This window comes from Triticum dicoccoides, chromosome 5A, assembly GCF_002162155.2.
Source record: "Triticum dicoccoides isolate Atlit2015 ecotype Zavitan chromosome 5A, WEW_v2.0, whole genome shotgun sequence".
In the NCBI taxonomy this organism is placed as follows: domain Eukaryota; kingdom Viridiplantae; phylum Streptophyta; class Magnoliopsida; order Poales; family Poaceae; genus Triticum; species Triticum dicoccoides.
In genome coordinates, this window is record NC_041388.1 from 664,150,401 (window position 1) to 664,173,077 (window position 22,677).

A 22,677-nucleotide genomic window follows, 5' to 3' on the forward strand; every position below is an offset into this window, starting at 1 on the left:
ATATCAATAACAGATTCAGTAAAGAGAAAAATCAAAGTCCTACAGCTGGAGGTTTGTTGGTGGCACAGAAGGGAAGCAAGCCGGTTCTAGCGCAGACGTGTTCCGGTTCATTCAGCATCTTATTCACAACCTCTGTGATTTCTTCATCGGAGAGCTAGAATTTTGAATGTCGCAGTGGGTCATCAACACTGTTAGTATACTCGCACATCAAACCGGAGCGCTGACTAAGGGGCAGTATGCTCCATGATATCCAACAGCGAGCGAGATCAACCCCTGTTAAACCGTTGGCCATAAAGGCTCTGAGCTTTGACAGTTGGGGAGCATATTTGCTTCTCTGCTGAGCAGTCAATCTTTGAGGAAAAGGGTGTGTATTGCTGAGCCGCTCCGGACGAAAGCCAGGCAAGGGATTCCCACCAGCAGGGGAGGTGTCTTTGCAGTAGAACCATGTCTGATTCCACTCCTTGGGGTGACTGTGCAGCTTGGCGTGAGGGTATGTGACCTCTTTCCTTTTCTGAATCGCCACGCCACCCAACTCTGTATTAGAGCCATCAGTAAACTCAGTATGGCGGTTTAAATGGAAAAGGTCTCTGAACAATTCCACTGTGGGCTCCTCTTGAAATAACACCTCATAGAGCACTTGGAAGTGACACATATTTGTAACAGAGTTGGGGCCAGTGTCTTGCAGATGGAGTTGGAAATCGGCTAAAACATCCCGGTAAAATTTAGAACCGGGCGGCTTAAAGCCCCGGGCTAAGTGATCTACGAAAACAACAACCTGTCCTTCTCGAGGTGTGGGAGGGCATTCTTTGCTAGGAGCCCTCCAATGGATGATATCTTTACTGCCTAAAGCGCCAATCAGGACTAAATCGTCCAGTTGATCCTCCGTGACGCGAGAAGAAACCCAATTGCACTCATATACTTGCTTGGCCATGATGGAATCTGCAAGGTAGAAGATCCCGGTTCAAAAAATGCATTTGATCAAGGTACGTTGGTATGTGCACTGTTAAACCGGAGATAGAACTATCTGAACCGGAGTTTCATGAAGCAACCAACGTCTGGCGGTTCAACAAGGGGACTAATGGCATATACCGGTTTGGAAAATTTTCTATAAGGTTAAACCGCCTGATCTAAGCATTGAAAAGCTGAGATTGCGGATGGACAAGTACGCGGAAACAGGTTTCACAAGATTTCTTTACAGCATTGGATCTGAAGCAAGTTCAGAAAAGAGATAAATGCTTAGAGGTTCAAGGAGCAGTACCGAACCAATGAGCAAAACGTTCATATAGATCTATGGTTTGAGATGCATAAGTGAAGGCGAAGGTCAAACAACTATCGTTGCACAGAGTAAAGATTTGCGGGTTCATCTAAAGATCTATCGTATGAGCAAGATGCAGACGATGAACACTGAAGAACTGCGAAACCCTAGGCCAGATCTACGGGGGAAAGGATAGAAGATTTACCGGAGCTGAGGAAGATGCGGAAGGTTGTCGCGATGTTCTGGTGCGCTCAGGTTGATGCAGCGGCCAAGGATGAGGCAGAGGTTGACGGCGGCGGCGGAGCTCCGAGGCTGGCGACGCGAGGAAGACGAAGAAGGCACGGAAGGAGGAAAGAAATGACCCTTCGGTCCTATTTATAAGGCGAAAGAACATGAGTCAGGCGCGACAATCAAGGGGCCACAAAACGGAGCTATCGCCTCGATTTCCGCCGATCTATTAAATAAAGAAGCATAATGGATAGCTTCGTTATGACAGGCGACGTCACTCCGGTTTACAACAATCAAAGAAGATGAAATCATGGCGGTTTACCAATTTATAAAAAGATGTTGAAGATGAAGCTTTATTAAAGGATTGACATGAACCCGTTCAAATCAATCTGGGGCCTAATGTTGGGGATATTACTACTGGGCGTAAACCGGCCTATCTGGGCCGAGTTAACTTCGTCAGTAGTTAAGTATGTTAAAGCCCAAGAAGACAGAGGAGGGCTCAAGGCCCATGGTCGGTTCAAGGCCTGTAGCCGTAAACCGGCGTTAGTAGTTAACTTGTATTGTAAAGTTAGGAATAAGTAGAGACCAAACCGGACACATCTATGAGCTGGTATTGGGACTCCGTAAGCCGACGGGAGTCACCCGTGTATATAAGGGGACGACCCGGCGGTGGTTCAGGGACAACAGACAACAATTCGAGACATAGGCGAAGCTTGTGTGCTCCCTAGTCATCGAAACCCCATCAATTCCATAACAACTAGACATAGGCTTTTACCTTCATTGAAGGGGCCGAACTAGTATAAACTCTCTTGCGTCCTTGTATCCGCTTTAACCCCTTCAAGCTAACCCGTCGCGATGGCTCCACGACTAAGTCCTTTCTCTAGGACATCTGCCGTGACAAAACCACGACAACTTCAGCATGTGGTTTGCGCTCTCACTGCGCTGGGTGCTTGTCATCTTTGCACAGAACACACCCCTGAAATATGGCTTGGCCCATTTCCTCCGGGTTTCATATATTTGGGTCATGTAGGCGTGACTCCTCAAGTTGTACCTACCCAGCAGCGTTGCCCAAGCTGATTCAAACTCTTCTTCCGTTAACATGTGGTTCACTACCTTATGAAATTCAGCCTGAAAATCGCTCTTCTTCGTGTATAGTGGGCCCAGCGTTTCCTTCGCCTTCTTGAGGACATGCCACTTGCACCAACGGTGGACAGTGTCAGGATAAGTTTTCTTGATCGCGACCTCCATCGCCCTACACTGGTTTGCAGTTATAAAATCAAATTATCAGTCACCTCTTAAAAAATTAGTTAAATGGATTTCCGGAGAATTGAGCTCATTTTCTACTTATAATGTACATATCATGTGCCATACTTCCATCAAAAATATTTTTGATACTCCATTTCATTTTTAATAGCATAGCACTGACCTGTGAGTATAGTTCTGGGGGCAGGCCCGCCCATCATACGAAGAAATTCTGTGAAAACCCACTCGAAGCTCTCTTCTTGCTCATCGCGCATTAACACCCCTGCCAGGATGATGCTCCGGTAATGATTGTTAACTCCGACAAATAAGCCGAATGGCATATCATACAGGTTTGTTCTGTACGTCGTGTCGAACGTTACAACATCCCCAAAGAATTTGTATTGCATACGGCTGCTGCCATTCGCCCACATTAGATTTTTGACCTTACTTGTCTTGTCAGCCAGCACCACATAGGTGAACCCTGTATCCCTTGAGCGTACGTCAGCAAACACTTCAAGCGTTTTTCGGACATCATCGTCAGCTTGTTCACGGCTAATCTTTCCACATATATTCCTGAGTGTCCTCTTTGTGAATGGCACCTTCTCAACAGACCCGAAGAAACTCCCAATTATGCTGTACACCTTTCCCAAATTGACATTGTTTTCCCTTAGCTGCCTAATTAGATCCTTGGTGTAAACATCTATGTGTTTATGTGACGGCCAGTGCACCTTCTCACCCATAGTCAGCGACAGAGAATGGTTGTGATTTTCCCGGTGCTCGGTGATGTACCAACTATTGTCTGATGCTCGCAGCAACCTAATCAGTGCTGGACACTCGCATCGGCATGATATGCTGTTCTCTGCTTTCGGTTTTCCCTGCAGGGAAACAACCAGACAGAAAAAAATTGTCAAGTGCGCGTGCTCCGATGCGCCCACAAATAATCCTACATGCACGTGTGATGGCACTTACCGAGCATCCACAAACAATTTCCTGCATCGTCTTTGTCCTTTGAGCATTTAGTCTGCTTTTCCCATATCTTATTCCGAAGCCGATCTCCCAGGAATAAAGATTGTAGAAGTCGTATGCCTCACCCAACGAGTCAAAGCTGAGGCCTAATTCAGGCCGCATCACGCTCTTGTCCGGTTGCTCCGCATATTTGCGGATTGTTAACTCCAGAGCAGTCATCCTGGATGAGCATGGCACACGGTCTGGTGGCGCACTCCCAAGACGCCACCTGCATTGTTTTGCAACTTAATTGCATAACTTTTCCCAGACACAACAGTTTACAATTTGTTTGAACACCCCCCAAGCTGTTAATCTGAACGAGCATAGCAGAATTCAGATATAGCACTGCACCAAACACACAAGGAAGCAGATATGTTTGCACATTTGGATTTTTTTCATTTCATTCGATGCGTTTTCACTCTCCATGTGTTGGTATTAAGCACGACATAACCCTTTCCCCTGCTTATATGGCAGTTTCAGGTTGCAATCAAATAAGTGGAAACGAAATTTTTGCTAACCTTTTAGTCCAGCCGGGGGCCTCTGGATTAACTCGGCCAGTTGACTGAGCAGACCTCGTCGGAGACGAAGCTCGCCGTCTCCTGGCATCGCCCTGCTCGTCGGGCGAGACATCTCCACCGGCCAACTGAGCCACCCCAAAACCACTGTTCGCTGCAATAGCACCTTGCTCTCCGTCGCCCCCGTTCTGTAACAAATACAGAAGAGGAACCGGATCTGGCTGTTCAATGTTATCAGCAAACTCCTCCCGTATGGGAAACCTACGGAAGGGGCAGCGCATCGCTTAGGGAAAATCCACACAGCATACGCACAGCGCAAATCTGACGGGGGAGTGGGGATGGGTTTGACTAACCTGTCAACCGCATCAAGCAGAAACTCCATGCCCTCCTCGTCCATCCACGCGCAGGCGAAGCGGATCAAGGGCGTCCCACGCCCTCACTGCCCTCGGCTGTTCTTCCTGATTTGTTTCCTCTACGAAGCTGCTTCAGGTCGGCGGTCTCCAGAAGGAACAGGGTTAATGGCTGGATATGTTTTTTTCCTCGACCGCACGTGCATGCTCGTTATGGCCCGCCGACCGGCTCAGACAGCAACACACATCACGGTCTCACTATCTGATCCATGGCCTAGGCAGAAAACAGACGACCTGATCCACGGCCCAGGCGTGAAGTCGCCTTCTTGGGCCACGGCCCAGTCATATACGGCCCAACGGCCGTCAGGCCTCTCCACTCGCATGCCCACTGTTCGCTACAGTATTTCAACGTATATCTCATTTATCTGCGCTCGCAACCACCAGGCCAGCTGGAGTTTATCGCATCCCGAGACTGGAACAGACGAATGAGATATAGGGAGCAGCTGAGCTCGGGCTCCAAATCGCCCCTCTCATATAAAACATCCAAAACAGATAATATAATAGCATGGAACAATAAAAATTATAGATACGTTGGAGACATATCAAGCATCCCCAAGCTTAATTCCTACTCGTCCTGGAGTAGGTAAATGATAAAAGTGGAATTTTTGATGTGGAATGCTATCTAACATATTTATCCATGTAATTTTCTTTATTGTGGCATGAATGTTCAGATTCATAAGATTCAAAACAAAAATTTAATATTGACATAAAAATGATATACTTCAGGCATACTAATAAAGCAATCATGTCTTCTCAAAATAACATGGCCAAAGAAAGCTATAATGGGGTGCTGGCATATTCGAATGCAGAGGAATGGAAAACTTTTCAAAGCTCAGACACCTTCGGTGCTTTCTTGAAGAACTTTGCTCAGAAAAGATTTGTTGTTTCTCAAGCACAGAATTAAGCATAAATTTGAAGATCAGCTCAACAATTGGATTGAGCAACACTTAAGTTAGATATTTATTTTATCCATCATGAGTTTCTCTAGAGCTAGCATTGGACAGTTATGTTTACTCTTTCTTTGGTTTTTTATTTTTCTCTTTCTATATACATTATTTTTAATATATACTGTGGAACGATTGTTCTACTGTTTTCTTTCAAAAAAAAAGGAATCTAACTACAACCCCTAAAAATTTCAGGTCCAAACTCTTATTGTACATTAAGAAACAAAAATGTGAAATCTGGCATGAATAGTGTAAAAAGGATAAAATCAACATTGGCACTATTCACATTTGGATTTCACTTTTTTTCCTCAATATACATTTCGAGTTTAGACCTAAAATATTTAGGGGTTGTAGTCATATTCCTTGTGAACATTCATAATTTTTTCAGAATTTTGGAAAATATTTAAGATTTATTTTTAAACTTGGAGCACCGAAAGTACCCCAAGAATAGTGTAGCCTAGCCTAGTCACTAGGAATTTATTTAGGTGTCATCCACTCTTTTGCCTAGTGACATGCGGATGAGACCTTGTGATTTCTACTTTGTTTGCAATTAATAAATAACATTTGTGTCATCTTTCCAAAAAAAAATATGCCATTATTCAGACTGCGCCCTGCTCAAAATATACTTTTGATACCTCAGTTGACTTGTCAAAAGTGGGTTTGGATACCGACCAAACTATTAACTATAAATCTCACAAATAAGTGTCTATACATATGTATTTTGGATACATTGCACCTAGTTTATGAGGAAAACGAAATCGAAAATCTCACAAGCAACAAAGCATCATCAACCACATGACCCAAGGCCATAACCGCAACAAACACTACCATCGGCTCTGGAGCCATAGCTCCAGCATCCCCCGCCTACACGTGAGCTGAAGCGCCGCATGGCTCGGGCGCCTTGTAGCCCTTGCTACACGAGAAGACCACCCACAGACAATGAATGCTCCACCAAACATCTGTGGCCGCCACCTCGACTTCCGGCCAGGCCGACCCATCAGATCGCCTCGATAGAGCTGACGAACTCGCTACTCTCGTAGCACTAGGTCACCATCAATGTCGTGCAAAGTCGCGGACCTACCCCATACCGTCTTGCTGCATTGCCATCCAAAGCTGCCGCCTCAGCGTAAATCCTCCGTTAGTTGTCGCCTCATCATCATCGCATCAGCATCCCACCGAAAAGATAAAAGCCACAAGTGTCAACAAGATCTCATCTCCAAAAATGTCGCCTCCAAGAGGGATAAACGAGAACACTGCAGCCATCCGATCTAGTAAGCTAGACGAGGTCCCATTGGTTGGATGTGGGTCGGGGCTCCTCTCTTTCCTCTATAAAAGCGCTTCTATTTGGGACGTGGCGATTCGGTGCCCGGGCTCAGCTGCATCTGAAATCGTGACGGTCTATTGTTGTCTCGGGATGTGAACAATTCACGTGTCAGGGAACGTAGTAAATCCCGGAATCTGACTTACCGATGCAATACTGTACAAAACAGTGTCGCATGCGCGGGCCCGAAGCGTATGGGGGGACCTCCCGGCGGAGTACGCGCATCTGATCCGTGGCTCGGATCATTTGCTTTTCGTCTGATCCAGGAACAGGAGCGGCGTACAGGACGTCGTGATATAGCTGAGCCATTTGGACCGCAGTTCCGCCCACAACACTCCCTCCCCCATTGGACTGCAGTTCGGCGGCCATGGTTCCTGTTCTTGATGCGGCTGCTTAAATCGCCTATGGAGGACGGCGGTTTAGAGTTCCTGCTAGATGTCGTCGACTGGTAAGTGGATCCATGTAGCAGTAAAATCCCTGCCTTGTCCGATGTTTGAGTGAATTGACGGCCTAGCGGATCTTATTTTTTGATAAATTTTGCTGATGCCAATGGCGTGTGTTTCTACAGGTTTCTCCTTCGAGATAAGTTAGCAGATGGTTTGGAAAACCCAGATCCAGTGCCACTTGCGTTATTAACTGCTGGGCTAGCGGATCCGACTGGTGAACAAGAACAAATTTTACTCTGGTTGCGGGCAGAATGTTGGGCGTGTGGCCGGTAGCCGACCGGACTGCGGTGGCCGACGGCGTCGAGATTCATCCCCCACTGCTTCAGCACATTGACTGACCGGGTCAACCGAGAGGCCCCTGGGTGGACGAAGAGGTGAGCTGAAACTAATTCCATTTTTTTTCATAAATTAAACTTTGCACACGAGACGTTGGCAGACAACATGTTGGTTTTGAGATTAAAAAACTGAAAGCCTGACAAAACTTTTAGCAATGAGAAAACATGCAGGATTTGTTCTTGAACAGCCCAATGTTCTTTATTACCGTAAAAAAAATCTGGTTTGAGATCAAAATACTGGAAGATGACAAACCTGACAGGAATGAGAGAATATGCATGATTTTTTTTCTTTGAAGAGTCCAACATTTCTCTACTGTAAAATCTCATGTTTGAGATCAATATTGGAAATACAGATAAAACTGTCTCCAGGGAAACCAATTTATTATTATTATTGTTATTATTATTATTATTATTATTATTATTATATATATATATATATATATATTTTTTTTTTGCAAAATGCCAATGTTTTTTTACTGTAAAATCTCAGGTTGCGTCTAGGAACTGCACCCTAGATAGGAGACCGTGTCCTTCTCTGATGAGTGCATTGGAGCAAACAATAAGAAAATATGCCGAAGAACCTACAAGAAGTGTTATCAAGCCTGAACCTGGCCTCACCTTCGACTCACTTGGTGAGGCGTACGGCTTCTACAATCTTTATTCATGGGACTGGATTTGGGATCCGGTACGGCAAAAGAAGACTAAATGCTGAAAGGACAAAGTGCTCGCGAACAGTGAAAGCCGAGTGCTCTCAAACAGTGAAAGCCGAGTGAAGAATTTGATGTGGACAAATGGAAGCAATAGGATGCAATACCAGTTCTTGGGTGATGTGGTATCATTTGACACAACATACAAAACCAACTTATATGACTTGCCTTTTGGTTTGTTCGTCGGAGTAAACAATCACTTCCAAAGCATTATCGTTGCTGGTGTGGTGATGAGTAGGTTGAGAATTTTGACTGGGTTTTTGCTAAAGAAGGCGAAGGAAAGCTTGGGACCACTGTAGACGAAGAAGAGTTACTTTCAGGCGGAGTTCCATAAAGTTGTGAATCACATGCTGAAAAAAGGATGAGTTCGGGACAGCATGGGGCATGTTGCTTGATAAGTACAACTTGACATGCATCCTTATATGACTCAGATATATGAAATACGTTCGAAATGGGCGAAGCCATACTTCAAAGGGGTGTTCTGTGCCAAGATGACAAGCACACAACGGAGTGAGAGTGCGAACCACGTGTTGAAGTCTTACATGCCGCCCGCAAGCCCGATGCACATATTTGTGAGGCGGTACATGCGACTCCAGTATGATCGTGAGCGTGAAGAAATCTATGAAGAGAAGCGGACAATGATAGTGAGTATTAATCATTCCAATTTTATAAAACAGTAATTCCCAGACCACATACATGATGTTAAAACAACTGACAAAGTCTGTCTTCTACCAGGGTGGACTAGTTAGGAGGACAAACTTGGCAATAGAGCGATATGTAAGCAAAATATATACAACTTGTCCTATCGATACTAACTGATGGTCCAAAGTTTGTAAATCTTCTTCTCCTATTGCCCAGTGTGCTGGTCTGCTTGTTGATAGTCAGCTTTGTGATTTATCTAACTGAAGACCCAAAGCTTGTATGTTATTTTAACTATGCAGTTAAAATGATAATTAGGTTGTACAAGAAAACAGGGCAATCTGCAGCATGTTACATGTTCAGACTGAGGCAAACTTATATACTAGACATTTATGTGTGTGATAGATATGCATACTGTCTAAAATTATGAATTATTTTTGGTCAGCTTTTGAAATAATTGCCAATTGATCTGCCTCATGTCTCTGTTTTCCTTTGAACTGAAGAATTGGCTTGGTCTTCAAATTTGATGAGTGGCTACTTCAGGTTGATATGGAGGGCAAGTTCGTTGTCAGTTTTGGAATTTGGGCTGAATAGCTACCGTGCATGTTGACATTAAAATTATCAAGTCTTATTGGTCAGCATTTGAAATAGTTGCGGATTGATCTGCCTCGTGTCTCTATTTGGCTTTGAACTGAAGAATTGGCTTTGGTTTTTATTAATCGAAGTCTTGTTATTTTTTAAAGATCATCTGGTGGTTTTCTTGACACTAAATACTTAGCCAGTATAATTTGGTTTCCTGTATCTAACTTTTGGTGTAGCTGACGATGAAATCAGAGCACATTAACTTGTTTGTGACTAGTAAGTTGAACCAGATATTCAGAAGAGGTTGGAGCACTGCTCGTTAAATCACAACATCCCATCATAACGTTGTAGTTCTTCTAACAGTGCTGACTGACCGACTGACTGAGTGCACGGCCAATGCAATAGACCATCAAACATTCATTTTGTTCTGGGCTTCAACTACAGCTTGCAAACATCTCTCACTGAGTTTGCCGAGCAAGAGGTTAATTTTTAGCTATCCATTTATCTTCCCTGGTTCCTTTGGTTGGTTGACTGAAGAAGAAGAAGATGATGATCTAAATAAATAATTATTTTACCTTGTAATTCTCAGTATTCTATCTACGGGATCTGCTCTGAATATTTATAGATTTTTTTTCTTTTTGAGTTGGGAATCAGATACTATTTTTGCTGAATCATTGTTGTACCATAGTTGAATCAGCTTTGTAGCTTTATAGAATAACTTGCATCTGCTCTGAATCTTTTAGATCATATTTATTGTTATTTTTATGTTCTTTTTTTTTTTCATTCTATCGTTAATGATGCCTCACTTCACCTCTGCGAGTTGCGATTGCAATGGATCGGGTGAGGGCAAGAAATGCATGACAAAGGCTCTAGTGGCGGGAAAGTAGTGTTGCGTTCTCCATCTCACACTGTATATTTGTTCCTCTTGCTACCAAGTTCAGTCTTAAGTTTGAGAGAAACGCAGCTTAATGATGACTGACATTGTAGTGGCTTGTAGTTTTTAGCCCATAAATTGCAGTGTGTGCTAGCAACGGAGGGTGGAATATTTTTGGCCTACAGGTAGCTATTGAGCGGTGGTGGTTGGGAGAGACGGCCGGTTTCGTTTGTGTGTCCGCCGTGGAAGGCTCAGGTGGGCTCAGGTCAGGAGCTGAGCCGTCTTCAGAAGCTGGTCTGCGCAAATAGTGCGCCGCGTCCGTCGCAGTTATTGCACACTGTGGCTGGACTAAATACTCGTGATATACGCTGGTGAAATACAGCCGCTGGCCCAGATCCACATGCGTTTTAATGGTGTTGATTTAGGGAGCATCTGAGCCTGGGTGCAGAATCGAATATTCGTTCTATTTGTTGTATTTATGGCCCGAACTTTATCTATATGTTAGTGTGGACTATAAGTTATTGTATTTATTAATAAAACTTTACATATACATTGAGGACATGTGATTCGTAATTTCATGGGAACCGAAATAATACAATAATTTAATTAGTCCTATCTACGAGACAACCGACATCGATGCCCGACTGCATGAGCACCTTGTTGATTTCAAACGTCTCGAAAACGACATTGCCAATGATTGCATAGAGCTCCGGAGTTCCACCATCGTCATTGAGCAAGGTTTAATAGACTTGTAGGTGTGCCTTTTTCGATCATTGGTGGTGTTGATAGCAAGGAAGCCATCGGTGGAGCCGATGCAGCGGTCGTGCTCCATGAAGGGGTAGAGCCTTTGTAAGCAGAGCAACATGAATCCTACCAAGAGCACAACCATAGGTGGCTTGACCGGAGAAGGGAGCAAGCGCCATGAACGACACACCGCTTGAAAGCGAGCGTGGTACGCAGGGTTCGCAAAGCCATCCATGACGATATGTAGGAGCTCATGCGGGAGCCAGACCATGTCCTAAGTGTGGACGCTGTCGAGACCTCTTGTTTCCCTGTAGAGCGACGCGTTGAAAAATTCAAAAATGTACACAAATTCAAACAATGTCTAGAAAATTCATAAAATGTCCATAATTGGAAAAAATTTGTTAATGATTATTCATGTTTTTCTAAAAGTCACTAATTCAGAAAATTCATTAATTTAAATAATATATTTTTGATTTGAAATATTGGTGAATTTCAAAATATTCACGAATATGGAAAAATATAAAAATAAATAAATTAGGAATAAGAAAATAAGAAGTGAAAAGAGAAAAGTAAAAGGGAAGAGAAACCAAAAGTAAAAATGGAAACGGATTTGTTTTAGAAAAAACTAATAACTAAAATAGATGGGAAATGCTTTCAGAGTATACCAGCTACAATGTGCTCGTTTGTTCATAATGATGGGACTGCCTATATAACGCTCTCTGTGTCGAGTTGTTGGCCTTTCGCATAGGTGTCATCAAGTGACCTGGCCTATTAGCAAGGAACCGTAGCGACAACATCATATGGGATTCGGTTTCTTCTCAAAAACGAATGTAGGGATTCTATTTTTTTTTCTAGCTCTTTTAGTTAGTTTTTTAAGCAATCATGAATATGTTTCTGATATTAAGAAATATTTCAAATTTTCAAACAATATTTGAATTTTCCAAATATTTATGAAAATCCCGAACACAGTTTGAGAAATATTGAAAACAAAATTTTAAAATCTTGAACATTTTCTGAAAGTTCTAGAACAAATTAATAAATCCATACACTTTTTTAAAACTAGAATTTTTTTCCGATTCTCTGAACAAAAATTGATTTTTCGGAAGAAATTATGAAAATCATAAACAATTTTGAAAGCACGAAGATTTATTGAAATTTTCGGGAATTTTTGAAAAATAATAAAACGAAGTAGAAAAAATAGGAAAAAAAAGATGGATAATCACAGGTTCATATCCTCGTTTTTAAATGGATTTTCAGGTCTACATGATATGCATTTTTTTCTTTTTTTGCGGGAAAGAAATTGCATTACTCAATCAAAATATCCTTACAATCATCAGCATCTACCTCCAACAACGAGGCTGGACCCGCCCCTAACCAGGTCATGGTCCTACTTTCATCTCTAGCAAAAACAGCTAACCAATGACTAGCTTTATTCTGGGATCTAGAAATATGAACAATGCAACTATGTCTAAGACCCATCAGGTATTTAATCTCCTGCACAATAGGAGCATACACAGAGCGATCGACGCCCGCACATGTAATCATGGTCACTGCCTCCATAGAATCCATCTCCACAACAATCGGGAGGTCACTTCGTTGAATAGCCAAGGAAAAACCCTCCATGCATGCACATAGCTCCGCTTCCAATGCATCCCGGCATGAGAACAGCCCCCTGCAAACTGAAAAATTAATGTCCCCCTGATGATCCCTCAAAATCATTCCAGCTCCGGCTACTTCAGAGGAGATAAAAGAACCATCCGTATTAAGTTTGTTCCATCCCATGTCCGGAGGCCTCCATCTTCTCTCTACAGGCTCATTAGTAGACTTCACATCGGGTCTTTCATAGATGATACTAGTTTTACCTTTTGCCGGATCTACCTGGGGATTTAGTTTGATGCCAACTAGGGAGTCAACATAACTCCGAAGAAATCTCATCGAGGCCTCCATGGGGGGTGCAGGCTTACCATGAACTATTTCATTTCTAACAAACCATGATCGCCAGAAAATCATCATAATCATCATCCGGCTAATCTCATTCAGGGGGGCCAAAACATGAAGCAGCCACTCTTTTCCATTATTTGTCATCCAATCCAGCGCCGGAATTGCCCACACTTCAGACATAGCTAGGTAAAGATCGCGTCCAAACTGGCACCGAACGAAATGATGATAGTTGTCTTCTTCCTCCATCCCACATACCGGGCAATAGCTCATAGTTTCAAGGCCAATTTTGTGCTTTCTCTGCCAGGTCGGGAGTGAGTTAGTGGCGAGCCTCCATGCAAAATTACGAACCGAGGGTGGAGCCCAACTCTTCCAAATAAAGCTCCAGCATTTCCTCTGTCCTGACGGAACTGAGCTCGAAGAGGCCTCAGACCCTCTATGCACTTCGCCAAACGCTAGGTCATAAGTCGACTTAACTGTGAAGACCACATACTTCCCAGGACCCCAAGCAAGAACATCCCCCTCTAGCCTGGGTGAGGCTCTGATCTTCATTATCTCGCGTACATTCGCATCAACAAAGTACGTAGTGAGGAGACCATAGTTCCACGAACCATTTGGATTTAACAGGTCTGAAACATATCGAATACGGCATCTGCCCTGGGGAGAGATGGGTTTATACGAAAACGGTCTCGGGATCCAATTGTCACGCCACACTCGGATGCTTCTTCCGTTTCCCACTCTCCAAACCAATCCCTTTTTCAGTAACTCCAAACCATAACTAATAACTTGCCATGACGAAGAAGCATTGCCCGAGAAGACTGTGTCCTCGAGCTTCCCCATTGGGTAATATCTTGACTTCAAAACTTGAGCACATAAGCTATCTGGTCTGGTTATTAGTCTCCATGCTTGGCGTGCTAATAAGGCCTGATTGAACATCCGAAAATCTCTAAACCCCACTCCTCCCTTGTCCTTGGCCTGGAGCAGTTTATCCCAGCCCCGCCAAAGCACTTTCCTCTTCCCTTCCGCTGATCCCCAATAGAAGTTCCTTACCATACGAGTAAGATCATCGCACACTGAGAAAGGAACCTTCAAAACCCCCAGTACATAAGTTGGTAGCGCCTGAGCAACGGACTTGATCAAAACTTCGCGTCCCGGTTGTGCCAAATGCCCATCTCCCCACTGCAATAAACGTTTGGTGAGACTTGTTTGCAGATTCTGAAAGCGGCCCTTTGACATACGCCCCTCCGGGGTTGGCAGCCCTAAGTACCTTTCCTCAAAATGAGGATTAGTAACCTGTAAAGCTTCACATACCTCCTCCTGAACCCCAACCGGGCATGCATCTCCGAACAGTATTGAGCATTTATCAAAGTTTAAAAGTTGACCTGTTGCCCTGCCGAAAGCATCCAGCACCACTCTCACCTTTTCAGCTTGATCTCTAGTCGCCTCAAAAAACAATAGGGTGTCGTCCGCAAACAACAGATGTGATATACCCGGAGCACCTCTACAGATTTTAACTGGGGAGATATCCCCCACCTCCACCTTACTTTTCAGCAAGGTTGATAATCCATCTGCAACGAACAAGAATAAAAACGGGGAGAGGGGATCTCCTTGCCGCAGCCCATGCAACGACGCAAACGAATAAAAAAGAGTTCCATTAAAATTCACCGAGTATCTCACCGACGTGACACAAGACATTATCCAGTCCACCCATCGTTGACAGAAACCCATCTTTTGCATCACTTGCCTCAAGAAGCCCCAATCAACCCTGTCATATGCTTTGGACAGATCTAGCTTGTAAGCACAAAAACTCTTCGTCGGATCTTTCTCTTGCTTGATATAATGGATGCACTCAAAAGCTACCAACGCATTATCAGTGATCATCCTCCCCGGAATAAAAGCACTCTGTTCTGGTGATATAATATCATCCAAAAGAGGCCGTAACCTGTTCACCAAGCACTTCGAGATCACTTTATAAATGACATTGCACAAGCTGATAGGCCTATAATCTGCTAACTTAGAGGGGTTCGCTACCTTAGGAATAAGAACAATAGAAGTAGAGTTTACCCCCTCCGGCATTATACCTGTGTGGAAGAAATCCTTCACTGCCGCCACAACCCCGTCCTTAATGGTACTCCAATTACGCTGAAAAAACCTGGCCGGAAGGCCATCCGGTCCTGGAGCCTTGAGCGGCCCAATTTGGAATAATGCATCAGCAATCTCTTTGTCAGTAAAAGGCGCACAAAGCTTAATATTATCATCATCCGACACCCTGACTTCCAGAAGGCCGGGTATTGGCGATGTATCAAGGGAGGTGTCAGCCGAAAAAATATTCTGGAAGTACTCATTTGCCATTCTGCCCATAGTTTCAAAATCCGAATGAACCACCCCAATACTATCAGTGAGTTCCCGAATTTTATTTTTCCTTGCCCTCCAGACTGCCTTACTCTAAAAGTATTTGGTATTTCTGTCTCCTTCCTTTAGCCAGGTTATCCTAGATCTTTGGAGCCACATCATCTCTTCCTGATACAATAACTCATTCATCCTATCAGTAACCCTTGTGATATCTTGCCTATCCGTGTTCATGTGCATCAGTTCTTCTAACTGGGAACGTGACTTAGCCAGCTCACGGATAACATTTCCCAATTTCTTACTCCACAAGCACAAAGAAGAAAATGTTTTAGTCAAGGCATCTCGTAATTGGGGTAGATTCTGCACACTCCCCACCGCTTCACATGCATCTTTTATCACCTCTGGAAGCATCGAGTCTCTTTCCCAGAAAACTTCATACCGTCTCTATTTAGTTCTGGCCGAGCCTGGGTCAGCCACCCCTTTAATAACTAAAGCAACATGATCAGAGCAAGGAGACGGAACATGTGTTACTGAAGAAAACGCAAATAAGTTCCTCCATGTGTTTGTGGCTACTGCTCTGTCCAGCCTAACTTGCACATTTGCTGCACCTGCTCTTTTATTGTCGTAAGTAAACGGTAGACCCACGAAGCCCAAATCCACTAGGCCACAAATTTCCAACGCATCCCGGAAGGCAACCATTTGAGATTTTGCCCTCGGTGTCACTGAGAAGTGTTCATAATTCCACATAGCTTCATTAAAATCGCCCACCACAAGCCAGGGTAGGTCATTAACGTTTTTCAATCGCTGCAGCTTCTCCCACATGATATGTCGGTTCTCCAGGCGTGGTTCACCATACACGCACGTCAATCTCCATTGAGCTGCACCCTCCTGTACCCGCACTAGGGCATCAATAAATCTCTCCTCCTTGTCCAATATTTCCACCACATACGACTCGTTCCAAAACAAGGCAAGGCCTCCGCTCATCCCATTGCAGTCCACGCCTGTGAACCCCTTTAGTCCTAGTCGTCCTCGTATCCTTCTCATCTTATCAGCTTTCTGTCGAGTTTCACACAAAAAAACCAAATTGGGGTAATGCGACTGAGCTATAGTCGCCAATTCACGAACTGTCCGGGGATTCCCCCCTCCCCGGCAGTTCCAACTCAAGATATTCATTGGCCTCGGCGGCCCTCCACATCGGAGGCCGCCTCGGACGCCACATCCATATCAACACACTCACCATCAAGACCTTGTTTTCTTCTCTTAACAATTGGAACTTTCCCTGGAGTAGACAGAGGTCCAGTATCATGACTTGCAGAGGTGCTCCCTCCTTCTATCATGAGAATTGTGCTCGATACCTTACCGGCCAGATGCAGACCCGGCTGCCCACGCACACTCACAGTACCATCACTAGTAATAAGTCTCTTCCGGGCTGTTCGAAGATCCTCATCTCCCAAGTTTTGCTCATGGGAGGCATTAGCAAGGTTATCCAAACCCGGTTGCAGTACATCTTCCTCCCTACTATCCGTCCGAAGATCCGACCCGCCTCGACCTCCTCGACCTGCACCTTTCCCTCCCACACCTCCCCTACTAGCTCCCCCCATCCCTCCTCTCCCTCTTCCACGCGCTACACCTCCCCTTCCACGTCCACTTCCTGCCCCTCCCAACGGTGGCTCATTACTCCAATGGAGCCAGTCACCCCACTCGCACTCCAAGGGATCATGAACACCATCTCCGCATTCTTCAACCACGTGCCCCATGCATCCACAGAAAAAGCAGAAGTCCGGCAGTTTCTCATAGCTGACCGAGTACCTCTTATATGCATTTTTTTCCTCTTGAGATACTGAGCCTGGACAACATTGTGGTGCATTGCGAGATATGGGATGGCATCTCTCAGTCTGCTGCCATACCATCCCATTTCATTTCATTTCATTTCACATAGTATAAGCAGGTTTGTGAATGAGCTACAGTACCCGGCAGGCCGGCGGTACGATGCTTGATCTGAGCTGTCCCTTTTGGATCCGACGGATCATCGGGATCTCCGTCCCATCCCATGTACGTAGTACATATGTAGATGCACAGGAAGGCAAGGCAAGGGAAGGGAAGCACACATACACACACATCCAGATGCAGATGCAGCTAGCCTCGCATCGCATGGTCGCATTGTCTCCATGCGATGCAATTGGTTCACGAAGAACATGTCGGTGTACCCTACCCCTACCCTACCCTACCCTACCCTACCTACGTGAATACTGACTGACTGACTCTGGTACTCGATGTTGTGTGTAGAGTTGTACCTACCGACTACCGTACCGTACCAAGCGAAGCGGCCGAGCGAGCGAGGGGAATGATATTATCATACATACTCCTACAACTAGAGTATGTCGGTAGGTAGATGAGAATGAGATCCACGATGCGTACGTACGAACAACATGCATGCATGCATCGCACTGGAGCTCGTGGTGGCCCGTCCGTCGATCGCTACTAGCTACTTGATGGATGGATGGATGGATCGCTAGCTAGGTGGGTACACCGACAGACGGACCGGTGTCCAGCTCGGCCGCGTACGGCACACAACAGTACGTAATCCTGCACTCCAGGCACCCCAGCCCGGCCGCCGGCACCTTCAGTTTGTGTTATCAAATTGTTACCTAGTGAAAATAGATGACCCAATTTTGTATTGAAGTTAGTACAAAGTTGGGTCATCTATTTTAAAACGGAGGGAGTAGATCCGAGGATATGCCCAGAGCAGGCAACAGAAGGATACAAACGATTCGAATGCCCACTGCAGCCTTTAGGAAAATTCCAAGTATTCTCACTCTCCATTTTCTGTTGTTGTTTTTAATGTGCCGACAGCAACAACTTTTTCTTCTTCAAACATGCCCATTTGTTTGTGTGTTTCTTGATTGATTTCCATGGTTAATATTATTTTTAATGTTGTTTCCGTGGTTAGTATGGTTGTTGCATATATAGAAAGTAATGAGTTATGATTTTGTGCCATACAAGAGCAAGGAGGCAAAAGCAATCCCCAAAAGCAAGCATAGTCTGAACATTAATTTGGTTCCTGAACAGCTCAACTTCTTTGTGATATCCTAATTGACGTTGTACAGGTTTGCTTCTCCTATGTTATGAGCCAAAGCCAAATGCCATGTGGTCAATGTCGACGATTCCTTTATATAGTTCAAGTAAGTAGCACCTTGCTAGATAGAATAACTTCTACATCGGTGCGCAAGTAGTGCAAAAGCATTTAACACCAACCATTTGGAATTTCAGATACACACTCTTTAAGATCACTACTGTTGAAACTTATGAAATTAAACGATATGGTCACAGATTCAGTTTGTCTCGTGAACGTGAGAAATAAAATAATGCTCCCTCTGCAAGTGATCTAAAATGTCATATGTTAGTTTACAGAGGTAGTAATTGCTATGTATTACCATCGTATTTTCGACTACAATTCTTTGTCCAGGATGTTTAATTTAATATAGGCAGTGCATTTTCTATTCTCGAGTGTACTACACCCGAGTTTACAAAAAAAAAAAACAATATCAAATGTGATCCAAAATTTCGTGAGATGAAACATGATCAAATGTTTAACGTTGTTGCAGAATTTCATCCACAAAAAAACATGATCAAATGTTATTGTTTTCAAAAAGGAAAAAAAATCTCAGTTTAAAAAACCATTCAAAGTTTAAAAAATGTTTGTGTTTTAAAAAAATGTGCACTACAGTACCTCCTAGGTTTTCAAAAATAGTTCACACTTTCAAAAAATGTTTGAAATCAAAAAATATTTATGTTTCAAATAAATGCTCACTAATTTGAAAAAAATGATTGCATCTTAAATTTGTTTTTCACTACAGTGCCTCTCAGTTCCAAAAAAATGTTCAAAGTTTGAAAAACGTTTGTGTTAATAAAACGTTCACTAGAGTACCTCCTAGGTTTTCAAAAAATGTTTGTGTTTTAAAAAAGTATCATTTTAGAATTTGAAAAAAATATTTGCATTTTAAAAAGTTGTTCACTGGAGTACCTCCAAATTTTAAAAAATGATAAATGTACGAAAAACGTTTGTGTTTCAAAAAATGTTTGCTGCAGTACCACCTAGGTTTGTAAAAAAGTTTGTGTTTTCAAAATAAATCTTGTTTAGAAAAATATTCGTGTTTTAAAGAAATGCTCGTAAATTCGAAAAAATCTAGTCTTCCTAATATCTTTTTGAGGAACAAGAGCAGATGTTTTGCATATTAAACACCTCTTAGTTTTAAAAGAATGTTGTCGTTTTCCAAAAATTTTCCAAGTTCAAAAAATGTTTGTGTTTAAAAAATATGTTGCTACAGTACCTCCTTGGTTTTAAAAAATAATTTGTGCTTTCAAAAAATGTTGTCGATTCAAAATGTTCAAAATTTGAAAAATGTTTGAGTTTAAATTTTGTGTTCACAACTTTGCAAAATATTCACTTTTTTCGAACAGAGTGTTTAGCCTTTTTTTTAGGATCTGGCGCTGCTATTAGTTTGTGACGTTGCCTAACGGACACCAGTGGTCGTTAGTTCTACTGGCTATCATCCCACGCTTGCATCTGTAGCTGGCGCTTTCGATCCCTGCAGCACACGCTTTTCATCTGGAGCGAACGCTAATGGGGTGGCCTATTGCGACTAGTGGGTGCGAAAGGACCCTGGAAATGAAAAATCTCCCTCAAGCCGCAGTCAACAATCCCGGCTTTAAGCTGCCACGTCAGCAATCCCTGTTTGGGAACGCACTTAGAGTTTGAGTTTAAAATAGACCCTGATTTCAGAGATTGGGAGTTGAGGGTTCGATTTAGCTTTTTTCTACAAGTTGAAGATTTGTTTTGAACTTTTTCCTACAAAATAGGTCGATCGGTCGGTCAGTTGAGGGACCGACCGACGGACGGCGCAGGCCATCGCATTGAGTGAAAAGCCTTTTGAGCCTTTGTGTCCATGCAATTGAATGAATCAGGGAGAAGAAGTATATATACCCTACCTACCTGCCTACGTGAATACCTGGCTGTGGTACGAACAGGATGTTGTACCTACCTACCTACCTACCAAGCGGCCGAGCGAGGGGAATGATAGTACCTACTTACTTAGTATTATGTAGGTATAGGTAGGAGTACAACATAGCACATGCACTGGAGCTCGTGGTGGTCCGTCTGTCCGTCGATACTACTTGATGGATCCATCCATCGCTAGGTACGCCGACGGACCGCCGACGCTCGCCGGCCCGCCCGCGTACGGCACACAACAGTAGTAATCCTGTATGTATGTAATTTCTGTCGCACAAAATGTGATTTCTTGGTTTCATAAGTAAAAGTACTTCGCACCTTACAACTTGCACGTAATCCATGATCAAAATGTCAAGTTGCTAACCCATTGACAGTACACCATCTCGAACTCCGTCATCAAGTATTGCATTGCAATTGCGCAAGTGAAGAGAACGAAGGTGGCCACCTGGCACGGCAATCAAGGAGATCATATGTTTTGCTTCTTGTTGCTCTACATGTTGGTCAATTCATTGATTCACTCAATGTTGCAACTTGGTGATCATCACATTGTATAGCTCCGGATGTGTCGCCACGCTGTACCATACAATGGAGGACAGGCCCATTCACGTTGATGCATTGTTGGATCAAGTTCAACGGACATAGCGTCTGGATGACCAGCATTTCCGGATACTGACACATTGTTGGGCTCGAATTACGTTGAATTGGGATTGATGATTTTGAAAAACTTTTTGGACATCCGGTTATATTGGATGTAATAATTCAATTTGAGTGCTCTGGACGCTGGACGAATTGTGCTATTGCTCAATCGTCTTATAATTATTTTGAGTGCTCTGGACATATGAAAAAAAAATGATGGCGAATGTTTGATGGATACGGTTTAATGGCAATCTCCTGTATCCGTGTCCCCAGGCGTATTGTGAGCCCGATTTGCGGGATGCTATTGGACATTCCCTTACCACTAGCAAATAGGTGATGCATTCGGTAACACAGTGCTGCCTTTGTTGCTGGACATCTTGAAAAAAATAGCACAATGTCTTTAGGCCTTTGCCCTTCCAGCCAGGATGACTCCCAAAATTTGGCTTTAGTTCCATTGCCAAGCATTACCTTAGTGTCCGTTGTGAAGAGGTCGCGATCACCGTTGTTGCATGGCGTCCCCATACCACACCAAGGCCTAGACAGGTCATAGTAGCCAAGACGTAAGCATCTTAATCGAAGCATGGTGGCGAACTTCCCGAAATTAAGAATTCCCAAACCACTATACTCCTTGGGCTTGCAAACTTACTCCCAATTTAATTTTGCAGTTGCCATCATTCGTCTTACCGGTCCCTGCCCAAAGAAGGCATGCCTCAGGCTATCAATATTTTAGCCACTTACACCGGGAGGTCAAGCGGTGTAATATGATAATGGCCACTGTCGTGAGTGTCGTCTTAACCAAAATGATGTGACCTACATGGCAACATGCTCCTCTCCAAGGTGCTAATTTTCCTTCCACTTTTTTCATCCAAGGGTTGCAAGTGGATTCTCCTTAGTATTTTGACCACAGGAGGTGAACCAAGGTACCAGATGGAGAACGATGAGCGGCATGTTGGGAAGGAACGAAGGATGCCATAAAGGTCAATGTTATATTTCTATGCCATTACTTGCTATAGGATGATCTTTTATGATCCTCCATAAAGTAAAAACAAAAAACAAAAAGATATGTGTTGAAGATTGACTATAATAGTAAATTTCCCCTATGGAAAACACAATGATTAGTCCTCCATCTGTTGGAGATCATTCGCGAGGGCAATAATCTTTGTTATCGCTGCCTCCTCTTCACCTAGTTGCACTTGTCCATTTTATACATGCCCTCGTGCCTGTCCGTGTATCCTCGCACTACTTGCGGTTGAAGATGTCTAATAGTCATTCTTACGTCATGATGGGAGAGGTGAGAATAGGGAGGGTGACTCGGTATCTCTTTTTGTCGAAACTATTGACACATAAAAGTCGGCATCACATTGAATGGTGGTGGGGAGCCAAACAGTCAACATGAGTCAGTTCAGCAGGGTGCATAGCTAGGGGCATCTGAATTGGCCAAGGGTTGTTGTTGCTCTTCCAAGCGGTGTGTTTGGGAAAAAAGCGACAAGAGCGAA

General features: G+C 43.7%; 1 protein-coding gene and 1 long non-coding RNA gene across 2 annotated transcripts; one reads left to right on the forward strand and one right to left on the reverse strand.

Moving 5' to 3' along the window:
* Positions 1-2,301: 2,301 nt before the first annotated feature.
* LOC119303912 (protein FAR1-RELATED SEQUENCE 7-like) lies at positions 2,302-4,752 on the reverse strand. The gene is made up of 5 exons (XM_037581059.1): positions 4,599-4,752; positions 4,249-4,506; positions 3,695-3,959; positions 2,910-3,600; positions 2,302-2,740 (listed from the first exon to the last, which is right to left on the reverse strand). Exons 1-5 carry the CDS (start codon positions 4,640-4,642, stop codon positions 2,736-2,738), a joined length of 1,263 nt encoding a protein of 420 aa, XP_037436956.1. The 5' UTR covers positions 4,643-4,752; the 3' UTR covers positions 2,302-2,735.
* A 2,354-nt stretch (positions 4,753-7,106) lies between these two features.
* LOC119303913 lies at positions 7,107-9,491 on the forward strand. The gene is made up of 4 exons (XR_005148031.1): positions 7,107-7,368; positions 7,489-7,740; positions 8,192-9,052; positions 9,144-9,491. It is a non-coding gene; the product is annotated as an uncharacterized LOC119303913 (long non-coding RNA).
* Positions 9,492-22,677: the final 13,186 nt, after the last annotated feature.

Excerpts from the sequence above, each read along its gene's own strand:
- LOC119303912 (XM_037581059.1), bottom strand. The coding sequence starts at position 4,642 with ATGGACGAGGAGGGCATGGAGTTTCTGCTTGATGCGGTTGACAG. Across the intron at positions 4,507-4,598 it reads CTGCTTGATGCGGTTGACAG|GTTTCCCATACGGGAGGAGT; the intron begins GTTAGTCAAACC and ends CCCCTTCCGTAG. Across the intron at positions 3,601-3,694 it reads AAATTGTTTGTGGATGCTCG|GGAAAACCGAAAGCAGAGAA; the intron begins GTAAGTGCCATC and ends GTTTCCCTGCAG.